This window comes from Strigops habroptila, chromosome 1 (genome assembly GCF_004027225.2).
Source record: "Strigops habroptila isolate Jane chromosome 1, bStrHab1.2.pri, whole genome shotgun sequence".
NCBI classification, from domain to species: domain Eukaryota; kingdom Metazoa; phylum Chordata; class Aves; order Psittaciformes; family Psittacidae; genus Strigops; species Strigops habroptila.
The window spans coordinates 116514085-116529051 of record NC_044277.2 but is presented as its reverse complement, the minus strand read 5'-3'; the positions used below and the strand labels follow the sequence as shown (position 1 = coordinate 116529051).

Below are 14967 nucleotides of genomic sequence, written 5' to 3'. Positions count from 1 at the left end.
AATTAACTTAGTCTTGGAATTTTAAGATATGTAGGTGCTAAGGGTTGATATAAGAAACTTGAACAGCCTTTTACTAATGCATTTCCTTCCACCCTTTTCTTTAAACAATAAATGGCAATATTTTCAACAGATCCCCTGTAAGCAGCTTGCAGATTCGCTATGATCAATCAGGGAACAGTTGTGGGGAAAACTTGCCCCCAGTAGCAGCCAGCATAGAACAGCTTCTGGAGAGGCAATGGAGTGAAGGACAACAGTTTTTATTAGAGCAAGGCACCCCTAGTGACAGTAAGTACTCACATTCCGTTTATTACTGCTTTTGTTAACTGTTATTCAGAACAACCATTTCAGTGCTTGTCCAAGAACTTAAAAAACCCTTATTTTCTGCTGTGAATAGAAATGTAACTGTAGTGTATAATGTAACTGTTGTGTATAATTGTAACGGAGTTCTTAGTGCAGCACATGGCTTCAGTAGATTACAAAATAATTCTTTATAATTATCTACATTTTTATGGATGGGGAAATTGTGTCGTGCAAGAGGAAGTGACTTGCAGATCCAGCTGGTTGGTTGCAGAGTTTGGAAATGAATTCTGGAGTCTTAGATCTACTACTGTAAATAGCACGGCACAGTTCCCCACTTTGCTTTACATTGTGTGATATAAACTGGCATAATAATTTATTATTGTTCATTTTTTAAATCTGAACTGCCTACTTCTGTTGCTGTTTTAAAAAGTATTTACAAATGTTAGGCAGGTGTCTTGCTAGGCTTTCATATCTTTATTGTGTTCAAATTCTCAAAGCAAGCAAATCATTATTTTCTCCAGTTATGTTTAATAGAGTGGCATAGTCCAAGAATGAATATATTAAAAGCATGAGTGATGAGTATCTCCATATTTATCTAGATCTCTATATTCAACAATATATCAGCATTAAAGACAATGATTGAATACATTTTTTAATTATTATTTTTTAATATCAGGTTAGAGTTTATGTTATTTTTTATTGAACATATTATTCTTCTCACTGGTAGTGTAAAGTGGTATCTAGTTGGTATTTTTATGAATGGTATCCTGACAAAAATGCTAATTGTGAGGAAATTCATGCAGGGATAATCCTTTAAACATGATAGCTGGAGGACAGGTTTAGCTAAGTCTTATTGCATCTCATTTGGGCTCACTGAGGGTTCCTTTGTATGTTCTTGAAGAGGAGGGATAAAAGCTAAATCCTTGGGAAATGACCAGATGTGCCTATACCAGTAGACTTATGTCTGTAGTAGGCCCAGAGGTCATGTTAAACAAATACAATTTAGAATTAAAAAAAAAAAAAAAAAAAAAAAAAAAAAAAGAAGGCTCTCCCTGTGGCTTTACAGTCACACTCCAGCACCGGTTGGGAAATGCACGTCCTGAAACCAGAGTGGAGTTTGGGAAAACTCTGCTTGGTAAAAATCAGGTTAGTACAGAAGATGATGCCCTTTTTATGCAAAAAGGGGTGGTAACTGCAGTGCTCACACAGTGCTCCCTGCTGGGTGATTTGTAGATCGCCACTCACAGCACATGGGAGCTCCTGCTCCCACCAAGGTGTGTTGTGATCTCTTCGCATTGGATAGCATTTTATTCGTTGTTTCTGTGAGTTTATGATTCACTGTTCGAGGCGTTAAAGCAGAAAAACTCCTTTTTCAAACTCGCTTGTTTTTACTACATGTTGTTGGTTGGCCGTGTTGGTAGTTGAATGCATTTTTGTCAAACTTTTTGTTTTGATACTGTTTAAAGTTTCTAATGCTGCAGCTGAAATAGATTTTTCCCAACTATGCAATTAACCTGTGCTACTGGAATAATGCTATTTTCATATTGTGGTTTGGGGATCAGTTATCATGTACTGCTGTTTGCTTAAAATGACTGTCAGCCCTAATGATGTGACTTTATCTGTATTTAAGCCAGGATGTAGCTATATTGCAAAATTACTATCACATGCTGTGTACTTTTTTCCTGCACTTTAAATTACACAAGATTGATCCCAAATCTTTCCACTTAAAGTCAAATTTCTATAATGTATCTCTCCGTAATTTTATTTATATTTTCCATATGACTTAATGCTAGTTTAAATTGTAATACAGAAATTAAAAAAATTGAGATATTATTCATTCTTTGAAAGTGGTTGTGAAAGATAACGTGCATTTTTACCTTAGTTTTAGGAATGCTGAAATCATTACACCAACTTCAGGTTGAAAATAGGCGGTTAGAAGAACAGATAAAGAACCTGACCGCTAAGAAGGAGCGGCTTCAGCTACTCAATGCACAGCTTTCAGTGCCCTTTCCAACAATAACTTCAAATCCTAGCCCTTCTCATCAAGTACATGCCTTTCCAGTACAAGCAGGTAAGTAGAGGAGAGTATGGAAGTGTCAAAGTAACTCGAACATGTATTGCTATGAAATGCCTCTTTCATCCATGTGTGCCATTGATGGGGGGATGCATGTACATGTAGGTTGAATATAGACCTAAGTGTTGTTAATGTATTTAAATGTTTAAAATGTTTAAATGTTTAAAAGTCAATGGGAAGATTTGTAAGAGCCATTACTGCTTGTTTCAGTGCAGGTTTTTTTTTACTTCAATCTGGAGCACATCTGTTTGAATCTGTCGATTCACCAATTATTTAGTTAATATTTTACTCTTTGGCAATGATTTTAAGGTTGACTGTTTCTATGTTTACCTTTGACGTTATTTTGAAATAATTATTCTGAATCTTTTTACATGTTACAGAAATTTAACCTCTGTGTGTTTTTTGAAATAATTACTTTAGCACCTAGCACTGATTCCTTGAACAGCAGTAAAAGCCCTCATCTGGGAAACAGTTTTTTGCCGGACAATTCTCTTCCTGTATTAAATCAGGTAATTTTTATTTGTTTTTTCCAAACTTAAACTCGTTACAAGTTAACTCCTCATAGTGCTTGCATTGTGCTGTTAGGTGAAATCTTATGCAGCTGAGGGGGTTTTCTTGTTTGTTTTTACACTAGGAGATAACCTCCAGCGGACAAAGCACCAGCAGTTCATCAGCTCTTTCCACTCCACCACCTGCTGGGCAGAGTCCAGCTCAGCAAGGCTCAGGAGTCACGGGAGTTCAACAGGTCAATGGTGTGACAGTGGGGGCACTAGCTAGTGGTATGCAGACTGTAACCTCCACCATTCCTGCAGTGCCTGGTGTGGGTGGAATAATTGGAGCACTGCCAGCCAGCCAGCTGGCAATCAATGGAATTGTAGGGGCTTTAAATGGGGTAATTCAGACCCCAGCAACAATATCACAGAACCCTTCGCCTCTCACTCATGCAACCGTGCCACCCAATGCAACGCATCCTCTGCCAACCACGTTAAATAACAGGTAAGAATGTGCTGGTTTTGTTTTTCCTAATAGTGCCTGCTGTTCTTCAGCTTAGCTAGATTTTTGAACTGTCCTATTCAAAATGTGTACTGTTTCTTCCTTAGCCTGTAGTTGTCAAACTAGGTTGTGCTCCTGATCTGTGAATGAAGCTAAGAGGACATTTAATGGAAGCATGAATAGTCAAGTTAAAGAAAAAATGTTTTCTGTTTAACTTTTGGGAATCCTAGTGCCTGTTTTTTAATCAAGTCACATTCCCAAACAAATGTAATTATGCAAATGTGCTTCAGCTCCTTTTTTTTTTTTAATTCAGAAAACAATATTCTTTCTTCTGCCAATTGTTCTTCCAGGATTAAAGGAGCGCTGGAAAAGCTACCATTTGTTCAGTAAGAGGGGGGGAGGAGGAGAGGGAGAACAGTATACGGTCACGTAATTAAAGATGTAACAAGCATAACTAACCAGAGTGGTAGCACAGTTGCATGGTGTTTTCAGTTCTCTGCATCTGACTCCAAAGACAACAAAATTAGTTTTTCAAGTGGTGTTCCTAAGGATTTTTAAATGCATAAAAAGATCTATGTTTGAGTATTTGTAACAGCCCTTCCCCAAAACCAGGTATCCTCACCAGCATAAACTGCTGCTGCTTGAGCTGCAAGGCAAATGGGTAACAAAAGGAGACAGCTGCTTTCCCCCAAGGGGAATGGACTGCTTGGTCTGGAAGTATTTTGGGATAGAGCAGAGTCTGGGATAACTCATTCTCCTTCCTCCCCTTCCCCCCACACATCGTATTGTCCTTTGCTTAGGAAGGGGAACTATGGTTCTATGTAGAAAGGAATGCCTGCAAATAGGGAGTGGGTTACTTGTCTTTAAGTAGAGTTTATTTTTGGAGATTATGGTGGATTACACACGAAAACTGGCATATGTGATTGGAACGATGCAAAGGTTCCCTAGTTATGTAGTGTCTTTTCCCAGTTTCTTTCCTTCCTGCTTGTTTGCCAGCTCCTGAATATGTGTGTACCGTATCATTGTGTGGTATTGCTTCAATAGGCTCATAAAAACTGTACTGTGTTGTTTTGATGTGCTATTACATTTTCACTGAGGAGGTTCTATTTCTCATAGTCTGTATCATATGGGAACGTAACATTTCATAGGTTAAAAGACATTTCATTAATGAAAAGTTGTTTTGTTTTTCTTGAGTATCAGAGGTCTGCTGAAAACACAAGAATTTTACATTACTTTCCCCAAGTTTTTGAGGAGGAGTGAGAAATAACTAGGCAAAATCAATAATATTAACCAATTGTATAATGCTTTCTGCTTTCAGGTAATGCCAAAATATAGTGGTCATGCTTTAGTTTTCTCATTCAATTTTGTTTATACATAAGTTATTTATTTCTGACTACATTGTAGAAGTTCTTTTGTTGCTCTTAAATTATTACTATTTTTTATTAATATCTGTCTTAACTGCTTTTACTTTTGAATGTGTAGCCTAATGGTAGACTACTCTGGTTCATGCAGAATACTGCAACTAGTATCCTGTTCATAAGCTCTCGTTTTAACTCTTAGCATAGTCTGGAATACTCCAATGATTCCCTATTTCCTGTTGTTACAAGCATATGATGTACAACTCTGCCAGCATTTCCGTTTCTCTGTTTCTGTTCTTGCATGATCTCTTTCTGCAGTGCTCCCTCAATAATACTTATTTAAAATTAATGTTTATATTAAATTTAAAAGCAGACTTTTCACACCATTCTCTGCTTTATTGAGCTCATGCAGATGATTTGCTGGGCCCCTTCCTTTTGAAGTGTTTCACAATTGCCTCCATTTTCTGTGAGTTTTCAGTATTTCTAATTTAGAAGGAACTAGTTTAGAGGAAAAAAGTTGAGGCCAAGCAAGCGCTAATGCTAATGAGTGCTCATGTGATTTTAGTAATGACATGTACGTTCCTCATTCCTGTTTCTTCCATTACAAACACTTCAGTGAAAAATGTGTAAAAACTTTCCTGTTGCTGGGAACTAAGTTGTGAGGAGGCTCTGGGATGACTTTGAATGAAGGCAGGGCCAGGAGAAGTATTTTCCACTGCTTGAGATGATTGGTTCTGAATCTACATGGGACACGGCTTGCTCCTGCCACTCCTGAGCTCAGTGCTGTTTCAGTGGCAACTATTTTGACTGTTTCTTTAATGTTAAATTCCTCTCTAGGTATCACTACTCTTTGAACTGCATAAGTGGGAAGGTTCAATGGTAACAAGCATGTGCAGGCATGCAGGTTGGCTACCATGCTGCTGTGAGCTCTCTGAACTTGGTTAGATTCTGTGGTGGTAATCAGTTTGGAGGTGCTTTAAACTGGTATTCACCAGATGATGGAAAGCCACGTGAGAGTTCAGCCCTATTTTCTAACTTTGTGTCTTGTTCTGCCATTAAAAGACTTCCCAGATGTTCCTGTAAGTTGTTACTTACAGTATCCTCCCAAGCTTCGGAACCTGTTTGGACAGTTTTGTGTGAAGAATAGCTAGATTATTCAGCCATACAGGAAAACTTCATGCATATTGTCCTTATAGGACTTACTCAAGTCCTATTCATGCATATTGAGCTCTTTAACTGTGGGACATAGGGAGGTGACAAAACACTGATTTGCACTCTGCCGTTTGAGAGTTTCAAATTTTATGTAAAAGAGCCTACATTCATTTGGCAGAGAAAACTACTCGAACCTTTTCTGGGAAAAAGATGGCTTAATACAGATTGCTAGCAACAGGGAGATTAAGTAATTTGAGGAAAAAGATAGGATCATTTCTTTACATTCTCACAACCAGAGAAGACTGTAGGATGGAGAGTTTCAGACTGATCATGTACCTTTTAATGAAAGCTAAAAAGGTTTACATTAACATTCCAAGCTGAGCTGGTTTAGAGAAGGCTCTGGTGAAATCCAGTGAACTGAACTGCTGCTTCTGTGAAGCCCGGGAGCTGCAGTGTTTTGTAGCTGAAGGTATTTTCTTTCAAGCGCCAATGCAGAGCAAGAGGCGAAGGCAGAGCAGATAAAGAGAAGGGAGAACAGCAGCAGGAAAAAGAAGTGCAAAGGTAAAACATGATATAGGAAAAAACGAAAGAATGGAATAAACGAATGAAAAATCAGTGGACAACATTCATTCCAGTATAGAAGAATACAGAAACAGTGAGGTAAAAAGAGAAGGAAATAATGGTAATATTAGGCTGAAGGTGCTTATTTCTTGCAGTTGTTACAAATATTTTGGATACAATTTAACTTAAAGCTGTTTGAGGGAATTTCAATTAATCGATAAGTGTCATTGTTTAATGTCAAACATATGCACAGTTCTAGCTTGTTAGGCCTGAGTTTTCCTGTTGTAGCTCAGGAGAAAAAATCTAGGAGTTTCCTTGGATAGGTGAAGTGTCATCTCTGCTTTCATCAGACAAACATTGCTGGTAGTTATTGGAGAATAAATAGAATGGTGTTACCCATTTTGTTCTCTGTCACATTAAATCCCTGGTGTGTGTGCACCTGAATATTATGTGCAGTTCTGACTATGGGGTTTCAGAAAACTATATAATTCAAGGGGAAAAACAGTACAGCAAGAAAAATCAGAGGCAAATGGCTTGTACAGAACAAGGTCAGTAGAATTGACTTCTTTGCTAGGGATAAAGACCATTGACAGGAGGTTTGACAACCAGGAGAGTGGTAAAAATGATACTAAAGTAGATGATGGGAAATCATAGATTCATTTAGGTTGGAAAAAATCATTGAGTCCAGCTGTTACCCTAACACTTCCAAGTCCCTAAACCATGTCCCTGAGCACCACATCTACACGTCTTTTAAATAGCTCCAGGGATGGTGACTCCATCACTTCCCAGGGCACCCTGTTGCGATGCTTGATAACCCTTTCAGTGAAGAAATTTTTTCCTAATACCCAGTCTAAACCTCCCCCGGCACAACTTGAGGCAATTGCCTCTTGTCCTATCAGGTGTTACTTGGGAAAAGAGACCAGCCACTTGCTCCATCCTCCTTTCCGATAGTTGTAGAGAGCAGTAAGGTCCCCCCGAACCTTCTTTTCTCCAGGCTGAACAACCCCAGTTCCTTCAGCTGCTCCTCATCAGGCTTGTGCTCCAGACCCTTCACCAGCTTTGTTGCTCTTTTCTGGACCTGCTCCAGCACCTCAATGTCTCTCTTGTAGTGAGGGGCCCAGCACTGAATGCAGCGTTGGAGGTGCAGCCTCACCAGTGCTGAACACAGGGGGATGATCACTGCCCTGGTCCTGCTGGCCACACTGTTTCTCATACAAGCCAGGATGCTCTTGTCTGTCTTGGCTGCCTGGGCACAAGCTGCTCATGTTCAGCCAGCTGTTACCAAAACCCCCCAGGTCCTTCTCCTCTGGGCAGCTTTCCAGCCACTCTCCTCCAAGCCTGTAGTGTTGCATGGGGTTGTTGTGGCCCAAGTTGTTGTTGTGGTTGTTACAACCAACCCAGCACTTTGCCTTGTTGAACCTCATGCAATTGGCCACAGCCCATCAATCAGCCTGTCCGGATCCCTCTGCAGAGCCTTCCTGCCCTCCAGCAGATCAACACTCTCACCCAACTTGGTGTTGCTGTAGACTTACTGAGGGTGCACTCAATCCCCTTTTCCAGATCATTGATGAAGATATTAACCAGAACTGGCCCCTGGGGAACACCGCTTGTGACCAGCAGCAGCCAGATTTAACTCTGGTCACCACCGCTCCTTGGGCCTGGCCAGCCAGTCAGTTTTTACCCAGTGAAGTGTACACCCATTCACACCGTGAGCAACCAGTTTCTCTAGGAGAATGCTGAAGGAAACAGTGTCAAAGGCAGCATCCAGATAGACATCCACAGCCTTTCTCTCATCCACTAAGTGGGTCACCTTGTCATAGAAGGAGATCAGGTTAGCCAAGCAGGACCTGTCTTTCATAAGCCTGTACTGACTGTGCCCAGTTGCCTGGTTGTCCTGTCCATGCCACGGGATGGCAGTCAGGATGATCTGCTCCAGCACCAAGGTCGGGCTGGCAGACCTGTAGTTCCCTGGATCCTCCTTTTGGCCCTTCTTGTAGATGGGCGTCACATTTGCTAACCTCCAGTCAACTGGGACTTCCCTGGTTACCCAGCACTGCTGAGAAATGATGAAAACTGGCTTGTTGAGCACTTCTGCCAGCTCCATCAGGTGGACCCCATCTGGCCCTGTGGAGTTCCCACTGACGTACATTTCTCATTCCCTATATGAAATAGTAAGTGCAGCCCAGCACGTTTCCCATAGCACTGAGGCCATCCAGTGAAGATGAAACAGAGTTTGTGTTGCTTTCCCTGTCCCAGCGAAGAGATTGGTGATGCTATGTGTATTTTCATTCTCTCTGGTTAAAACAAAGTTAAGCGTTAAAGTGATCCTGGAGCCAGCCTACAGTATGCCAGCTACTGTAGAAAGGGAAAATACATATTATGTCCTAAAGGGCTAAATGATTGTCGCACAATTCCACAACTGTGTGGAATTGTGGCTGATTTAAGTTAACTTAATTCCTTGCTACCAGCCAGAACAAGCAATCCTGTTGTCCTGTTGGTCATCCTGTGCACGCCTTGCTGGTAGGCAAGCACTAGTGCTTGTGCCTTCACACAATAACCTCATCTACATTAATCTTCCAGTGTGTTTTGTATTGGCTTCAGATTCAGCTTATTTCCCACAAGATGCAACTCATTGTGCAAGAGCCAGTGCGAGGGTGCGGGGGGGACGGAAACCTACAGCTGAAAGGGAATACTTAACCTTTCAGTAACAGGGTAAACCTATTGTGAAACTACACCTCAGTAATTCAGTGAGTGTTTTAAATTAGTAAAAGGTAACAGTGGTCCCGAAAAAGTAAATCCAGCTGTACTCCTGGTCTTCTCTTCCAGAACCACCCTTGTTCTTGCTGTTGGTCTTGCAGTGAACTGACACAGCTGAAGAAACCCTTTATTTCCAGACCAGTTGTCAGCTGGACCAGTTCCCTGCCCTGTTTCCTAAATAGCTGCAGAAAGTTTTATGTAGGCGTGAAAATAGGGACTGGGAGCGAAGTAGTAGGCAAGCACAGAGGCAGCCTGCTTCATTCCACAGCAGCACCAGCTGGCCCACTTCAAGGCTGAATGTGTTTGCTGAATTACAGACAAGGTACAGGCAATAGTTATAAGTTTGAATATAACAAAAGATGAGAATTAGAAGGAAATCAAGGCAAAGCAAATGTTAGTTAACCAAGTGTTAAAGGTTGGCGAGAGCTGTCTTATAAAATCTGGCCTTTCTGTATAATGTCTTTGGAAAAAATGTAGAAATGTAATTATTATCAGAGTTTAAAATAATGTGCACATTGTAGACTTACGTTAGAGGAAAGATGTTGCTTGGCATAAGACTGGGGTGGTGATGGTAACATCTAGGTGTGTATCAAAATTGCAAGTGGACAGACAACCTGACAGTATCCAACCAAAATGCTAAATAGGAACTGTCTATTTATATACCTATTTTCTTTGTTTCAATGGAAAGCTGAAGTAGAAAGTTGCCATACTTACATACAAACTACAGTATTACCCTGTTAATCTCTACAGTGCCTCGGGACTAGGATTACTTCCTGACCAGCAGAGACAACTTCTACTCCATCAACAACACCAGCAATTTCAGCAGTTACTAAGTAGCCAGCAACTCACATCAGTAAGTTCACCGGTTAATTATGATTTATTCCTCTATTGCATTCTAAGGCATGGATAAACTCCATGGATAAACTAGAAATGTGTTTATATTACAGAGTTTGATAATTTTTTAGTTTTTCAGTTCCTTCAACATTTTTGGATCATAGTCATGCTAAATTACAGGGTATCATTGGGCTGTGTTTATTGCTGGAAGAATCATTCCCTAGTGCCTTCAATCCTGTTTAGTCCCATGTGGACATAGTGGTTTGTCTCTCTCAGGATCACCTGTGGGCAGCAGAGTTTGGGACCATGTATGGATTCTAACAGTATCCTTGTGAACTGTCTTTGCTGTGCCTTGCGCTATTCGTAGAGACCATTAGGGAACTGGTTTAGCCATTTGTAGGGTTAACTGTGTAGTTTTATTACTTTGACAAACATGGTTTCATGTTCTTCTCAGGCTTAGTTGTGAATTTATGCTGAGCTACTGATTTCAGGGAATTTTATAGGCACTTTCTTCTCGTTCCGACAGTCTTGTGGAACTTCATTAGTGTAACCTAAATTAGCTGGGATTAGGTTAAGGGTTGCACTAACTGAAGATCTGGATAAGCGAGAACCCTGGGAGAGGCTATTTTTCAATAACTAATTCTTGATTTATTTTCTGTTCTCTCCTCCCTCTCCTTATATTACTCAAGGAACAACATCAGGCCCTTTTATATCAATTAGTGCAGCAACAACATCACCACCACCAACACCATCAGTCTGAAGTACAGCAATTGCAGATTACTGGAGGAGCACAGATACCCATAAACAACTTGCTTTCAGGCACACAGGCCTCACCACTTAATGCAGCTTCTACTAACCCATTCCTTACAATTCATGGGGATAATGCAACTCAGAAGGTGACAGTAAGTATATTTCTCACCTCGTTTTCAATGTAGTTACTTCCATGAGGTAACTACAAGATAAGAATCAACTCATGTGCTTGAATTTGCAACTCAAGGGCAGTGGATATTTTTCTTTGTTTTCTTTATTTAACTTTTTTCTTGAGCCTTGGCTTGCACTTAGTGAGGTTTAGAACTTTTGTGAATGTGTAGTCACTTACACCTAACCTGTCTGCTGCACACTCCTGCTTCCTTGGATCAGGACACCAATCCAGTGACACTTGCCTTCCTCTTGTAATTATAACTGTGGCCCTAGTCCCCCTCATCCCACCTTCTTCCCCAACTTTGTGTCCACTGTTTTGTAGATCATTCCTTGTATCACCTTACTTGAAGGAAGAGTTTGTCCTGGCCAGGCATCAGGCACTGTGGAGCTGCAGGGATCAGTTGACTTAGGAGATGAGGAGCCCATTGTTGGGAAGGTGAAATAAAACCTTTTCTAGACAGATAAGGAAACAAGGCAAAGATGTTCCATTGTCTTCAGCATTTGCCTGGAAGCTCTATCCCCAAACCAGAAATTCTTTCTTCAGGGAGTCAGAGAATAGACTTAATTCTGTAAGGGTTATACAGTTAAGAGAGGATGAAGGGAAAGACTTTGGTCTGTTGTTGTGATGTCGTGACCATTCTGCAAAGTGCAGGGCTCCGCGAAGGTCACGCTCCATCCCCGTCACTGACTGACAGGGGTCTGTCACAGGGCTTTGCTCAGTGCCTTGCCTTCACTGGGAAGTGGTCATGATTTGTTCTGGTATGTTTAATTATTTCCCCTCATTTTCTAAAAATTAGTGAACGGAATTAAGTGAATGGAATATTCGGGTTACATCAGAACAAACTATTCTCTGTGACCTTAGTTTGAGTTTCTTGAAATGGCTGTTACTAGGTTTGGGCAGCGTGACCGGGCACCACTACTGTATTTTATAAGTATGGTGCTACAATTCTAGGTTTCGTTCTTCTAAAAGTTAGCTGTAAACAATTCCAGGAAATCTCAGAACATCTTTTGAACAAAACTCTTAGAAATAAATTTCTTTTGAAATGGCTTTATTTGTATTTTAAGGTTAGGATTGAAACAGATTGCATTGGATTGTTGAACTATTTTAATCAAAAAAGAATTTCTGACAATTCTCTATTTGCCAAAAGTTTGAATGTTTTAATCTCGTTTCTAGTTAGAACAGGTTTTCAAGCACTCCTGAATGCTCAGTGAATGAGATGAGGTTTGTGCTCGGTCCTGTTCTGTACTTGCAGGAAATGTCTTTGTAGCAATTTGTGACAAACAGACAATTGTGGCAGGGGCAAAACGGAAATTGTATTTCTATTCTGATGGAGGAGTGTAGGTTTCAGCCCTCTCCAAGGGGTAGCAGGTAGCAGGGGTCACCTGGTATTTGTCTTGACCATCATGCAGTTCTGAGGAGGGACCAACAGCCAGGAACAGCAAGTCTTTTGGAATGGAAGTAGAAGCAAAATTGGTGTTTTCTAATTCTGGCTGCAATGACCGTCCTGTGAGTTGCTTCAGTGTAGGACTACTCCATTAATTATTCTTTCCTACTTTTTCTTTTACAATACATGACAATTCCTTACAGTGCAAAAGTTACCATTCAGGTAACTAGTAAACGTACTCATCCGCTTCGTCCTTTATATGAATTTAATTTTACTTCCCTCTGTATGTTATAATCTGATTTTTAGAAGTATTTTCTCTTACACAGAGGCTCAATGATAAAACTGGACCAGTTGCGTCAGAGAAGAGTTGACGTTTGAATGCTACTTGAGAACTGCACGTCCTGCTGTTAAAGCACTTCATCTGGCTGCAAGCTGCAGTCTGCCTTTCTGCAGATTGAAGAAATGCAACAAGGAACTCACTGCACAGCAAAAGGTTAATCATGTTCATAAGGAGATTTTTTTGGTGGGCTTTCATTTGCTTTCTTGTTGCACTAAAATGATGTACTTTTTAATGTTTCAGACTGTGAAGTAGATAAAACTCTGCGAACCATAATTATTTTGTCAATATGATGGTACTAAGTACAAATTCAACCATAGCAAAACATGTACTTGACTGTTCAGTCCTAATCTTAGAAATTTAAAGGCTAGAGAACTGTCTGCAGTCCTGCAGTATTTTGGTTTTGGAGCAGTTTTTAAAACCAGACTGACCCAACCCTGCCAGTCTGACCTGCTGCTGCAGTTGCAGTGTATCCTTCTAGACAAAGCTTATGATGGCAGCTGGGACTTGCTCTCTGTTGTTTCTTTTTTACACGCCTGTTTTGAAACCTGACTCATAAGGGAATCCACTTCTGAACTTTTTATTCCTTTAAGTTCCTGTTGTTATATAGTGGAAGTTTTTCCTGAGTAAGAATTACAGTACGGAATCCAAAGTTTATTGATTTTGGTGTAGGTTTTAGATTCTGAGGTTTTTAAAGGAACCGGTGTGGTTCCAGTGACAAAATTTTCTTACCAGATGAGAAGGCCACACTGGAAGAAGTATGTGTCGTGTCTGGCCTAAACCAAGTGCCTGTTGCTACCTCCATGTTGTTGAAATGGCTGCAAACAGCTGATCATGCACTAGACGTGTCCTTGTTAGCAGCGGGAGTCTTCTGTGTTGCACCAGCAGCCTTGTTCTGCCTTTACTAGAGGTGTTTATACCACTGTAGATAGCTCAGGCAGATTGTTACCTGGGTCCATTTTCACTAATAAATTACCAAAAAAGTGAGTTGTTATTGCCCACTAACATTTAGCAGTGGTTGAAACGGGTGAACTTGTGTTCCAACGCTCGCGACAGTAGCTGATTGATGGCGTGAGTCTATGCAGTGTGGTGAAGGACAGCTTCAATGGGGTAATGACCACTACCAGTACTAAGGTGGGAGTTATTAGAGGAAACGACCCAGCTGTAGTTAGACCTCCACTGTGTACTTACTTGGAAGAACATGTTAATTCTGCAATATGTTTCTTAGTTAAACATTGCACAGTTCTTACCTCATTTCTGTAAATAAAGTTTTGTGAATCTGTTTTGTATTGTGAAGAATTCATAAGAAAACATTGATATTTTGATTTGTAATATTTCTAATTAGTAGATTTAATTGACAAAGGAAAAAAATAATTTATTTTTATATGTTCTGGGGAATTTTTTAAAAATGTCACAAATCACTTTTGTAGATACTTTACAAAAGTAACCCAGTGGTTTATTTTACTTACTCAACCCACTGGTGGATATTCTGTAACAATTTGTACAAAAGGTAAGATGGAAATGTGCTGTTATTTTCACAAGATGTAAAATTCCAAGTGTATGAAAAGATATGTACAAAGCTTTTGTTAATAAACTTTAATAATGTTTATAGCCGTATACACTGCTTGTGTGCACATCAGTCTCGTGGAAGAACAGACTACTGCTGTTACCATCACAGGACAGGAACCATTTTAATGGCACGTGGCCACTAATGTTTATTAAGACAGTCTTTAAAATGTTTTTCATGTCAGTTTGTGTTTCCCAAAGGCCTGATGCAGCTGCAGTGCTGGACTTGTGCTTGCTGAACATAAATGCGCTGTTGCAGCCCTGTGCCCTAGTCCGATGTCAGGGCTTTTTGCTTTCATCCTCAAAGAGGAATTGCTGTGGAGCTGCAGGAGGGGGAGTGAGCTGTTGCTGTCAGGGCCGCAGTTCATTTGGAATAGCTTCACAAGTGCCCCGTTAAGATGGGATGGGTGCTTTATGGGTGCGGTGCCTGTGCAGAGGTGACAGAGGCCTTTGGTTGTTGCTGTAATTTTTGTACTGTGTCTTCTGTAAAACCAGCTCAGTGTTTGTTCTAGGAATTTTGCTTATTGTCGTCTACGGAGGGGTTGGGAAACAGAGGTGAACTCATCATCTTTTAGTTCCCTGTCACTTGAAGATAAACCATGAGGTTGTGGCAGACAAGGGATGCATTCTGGCTTCCTCACAATTTTTAGCCCCTTGCTGATCAGGCAGAGCCTCAGGCTGAGACTTAACTTTTGGAACAAGCAGTAGGAAGATGGTGTTGCCAAAGGC

General features: G+C 40.5%; 1 protein-coding gene across 12 annotated transcripts in view; it reads left to right on the top strand.

The window, feature by feature from the left end:
• Nucleotides 1-14289, top strand: part of MLLT10 (MLLT10 histone lysine methyltransferase DOT1L cofactor) — a 132597-nt gene extending 118308 nt beyond the window's left edge. For 6 of the 12 annotated variants that reach the window (XM_030488096.1, XM_030488088.1, XM_030488117.1 and 3 more), the window contains 7 exons: nt 131-285; nt 2183-2371; nt 2795-2883; nt 3009-3370; nt 9946-10048; nt 10719-10931; nt 12645-14289. In XM_030488096.1, the coding sequence (XP_030343956.1) occupies nt 131-285; nt 2183-2371; nt 2795-2883; nt 3009-3370; nt 9946-10048; nt 10719-10931; nt 12645-12713 (1180 nt within the window). In that variant the 3' untranslated portion in view covers nt 12714-14289. The remainder of the gene's footprint in view (nt 1-130; nt 286-2182; nt 2372-2794; nt 2884-3008; nt 3371-9945; nt 10049-10718; nt 10932-12644) is intronic. The other 6 variants (XM_030488110.1, XM_030488104.1, XM_030488176.1 and 3 more) reach the window with 3 other exon arrangements.
• Nucleotides 14290-14967: the final 678 nt, after the last annotated feature.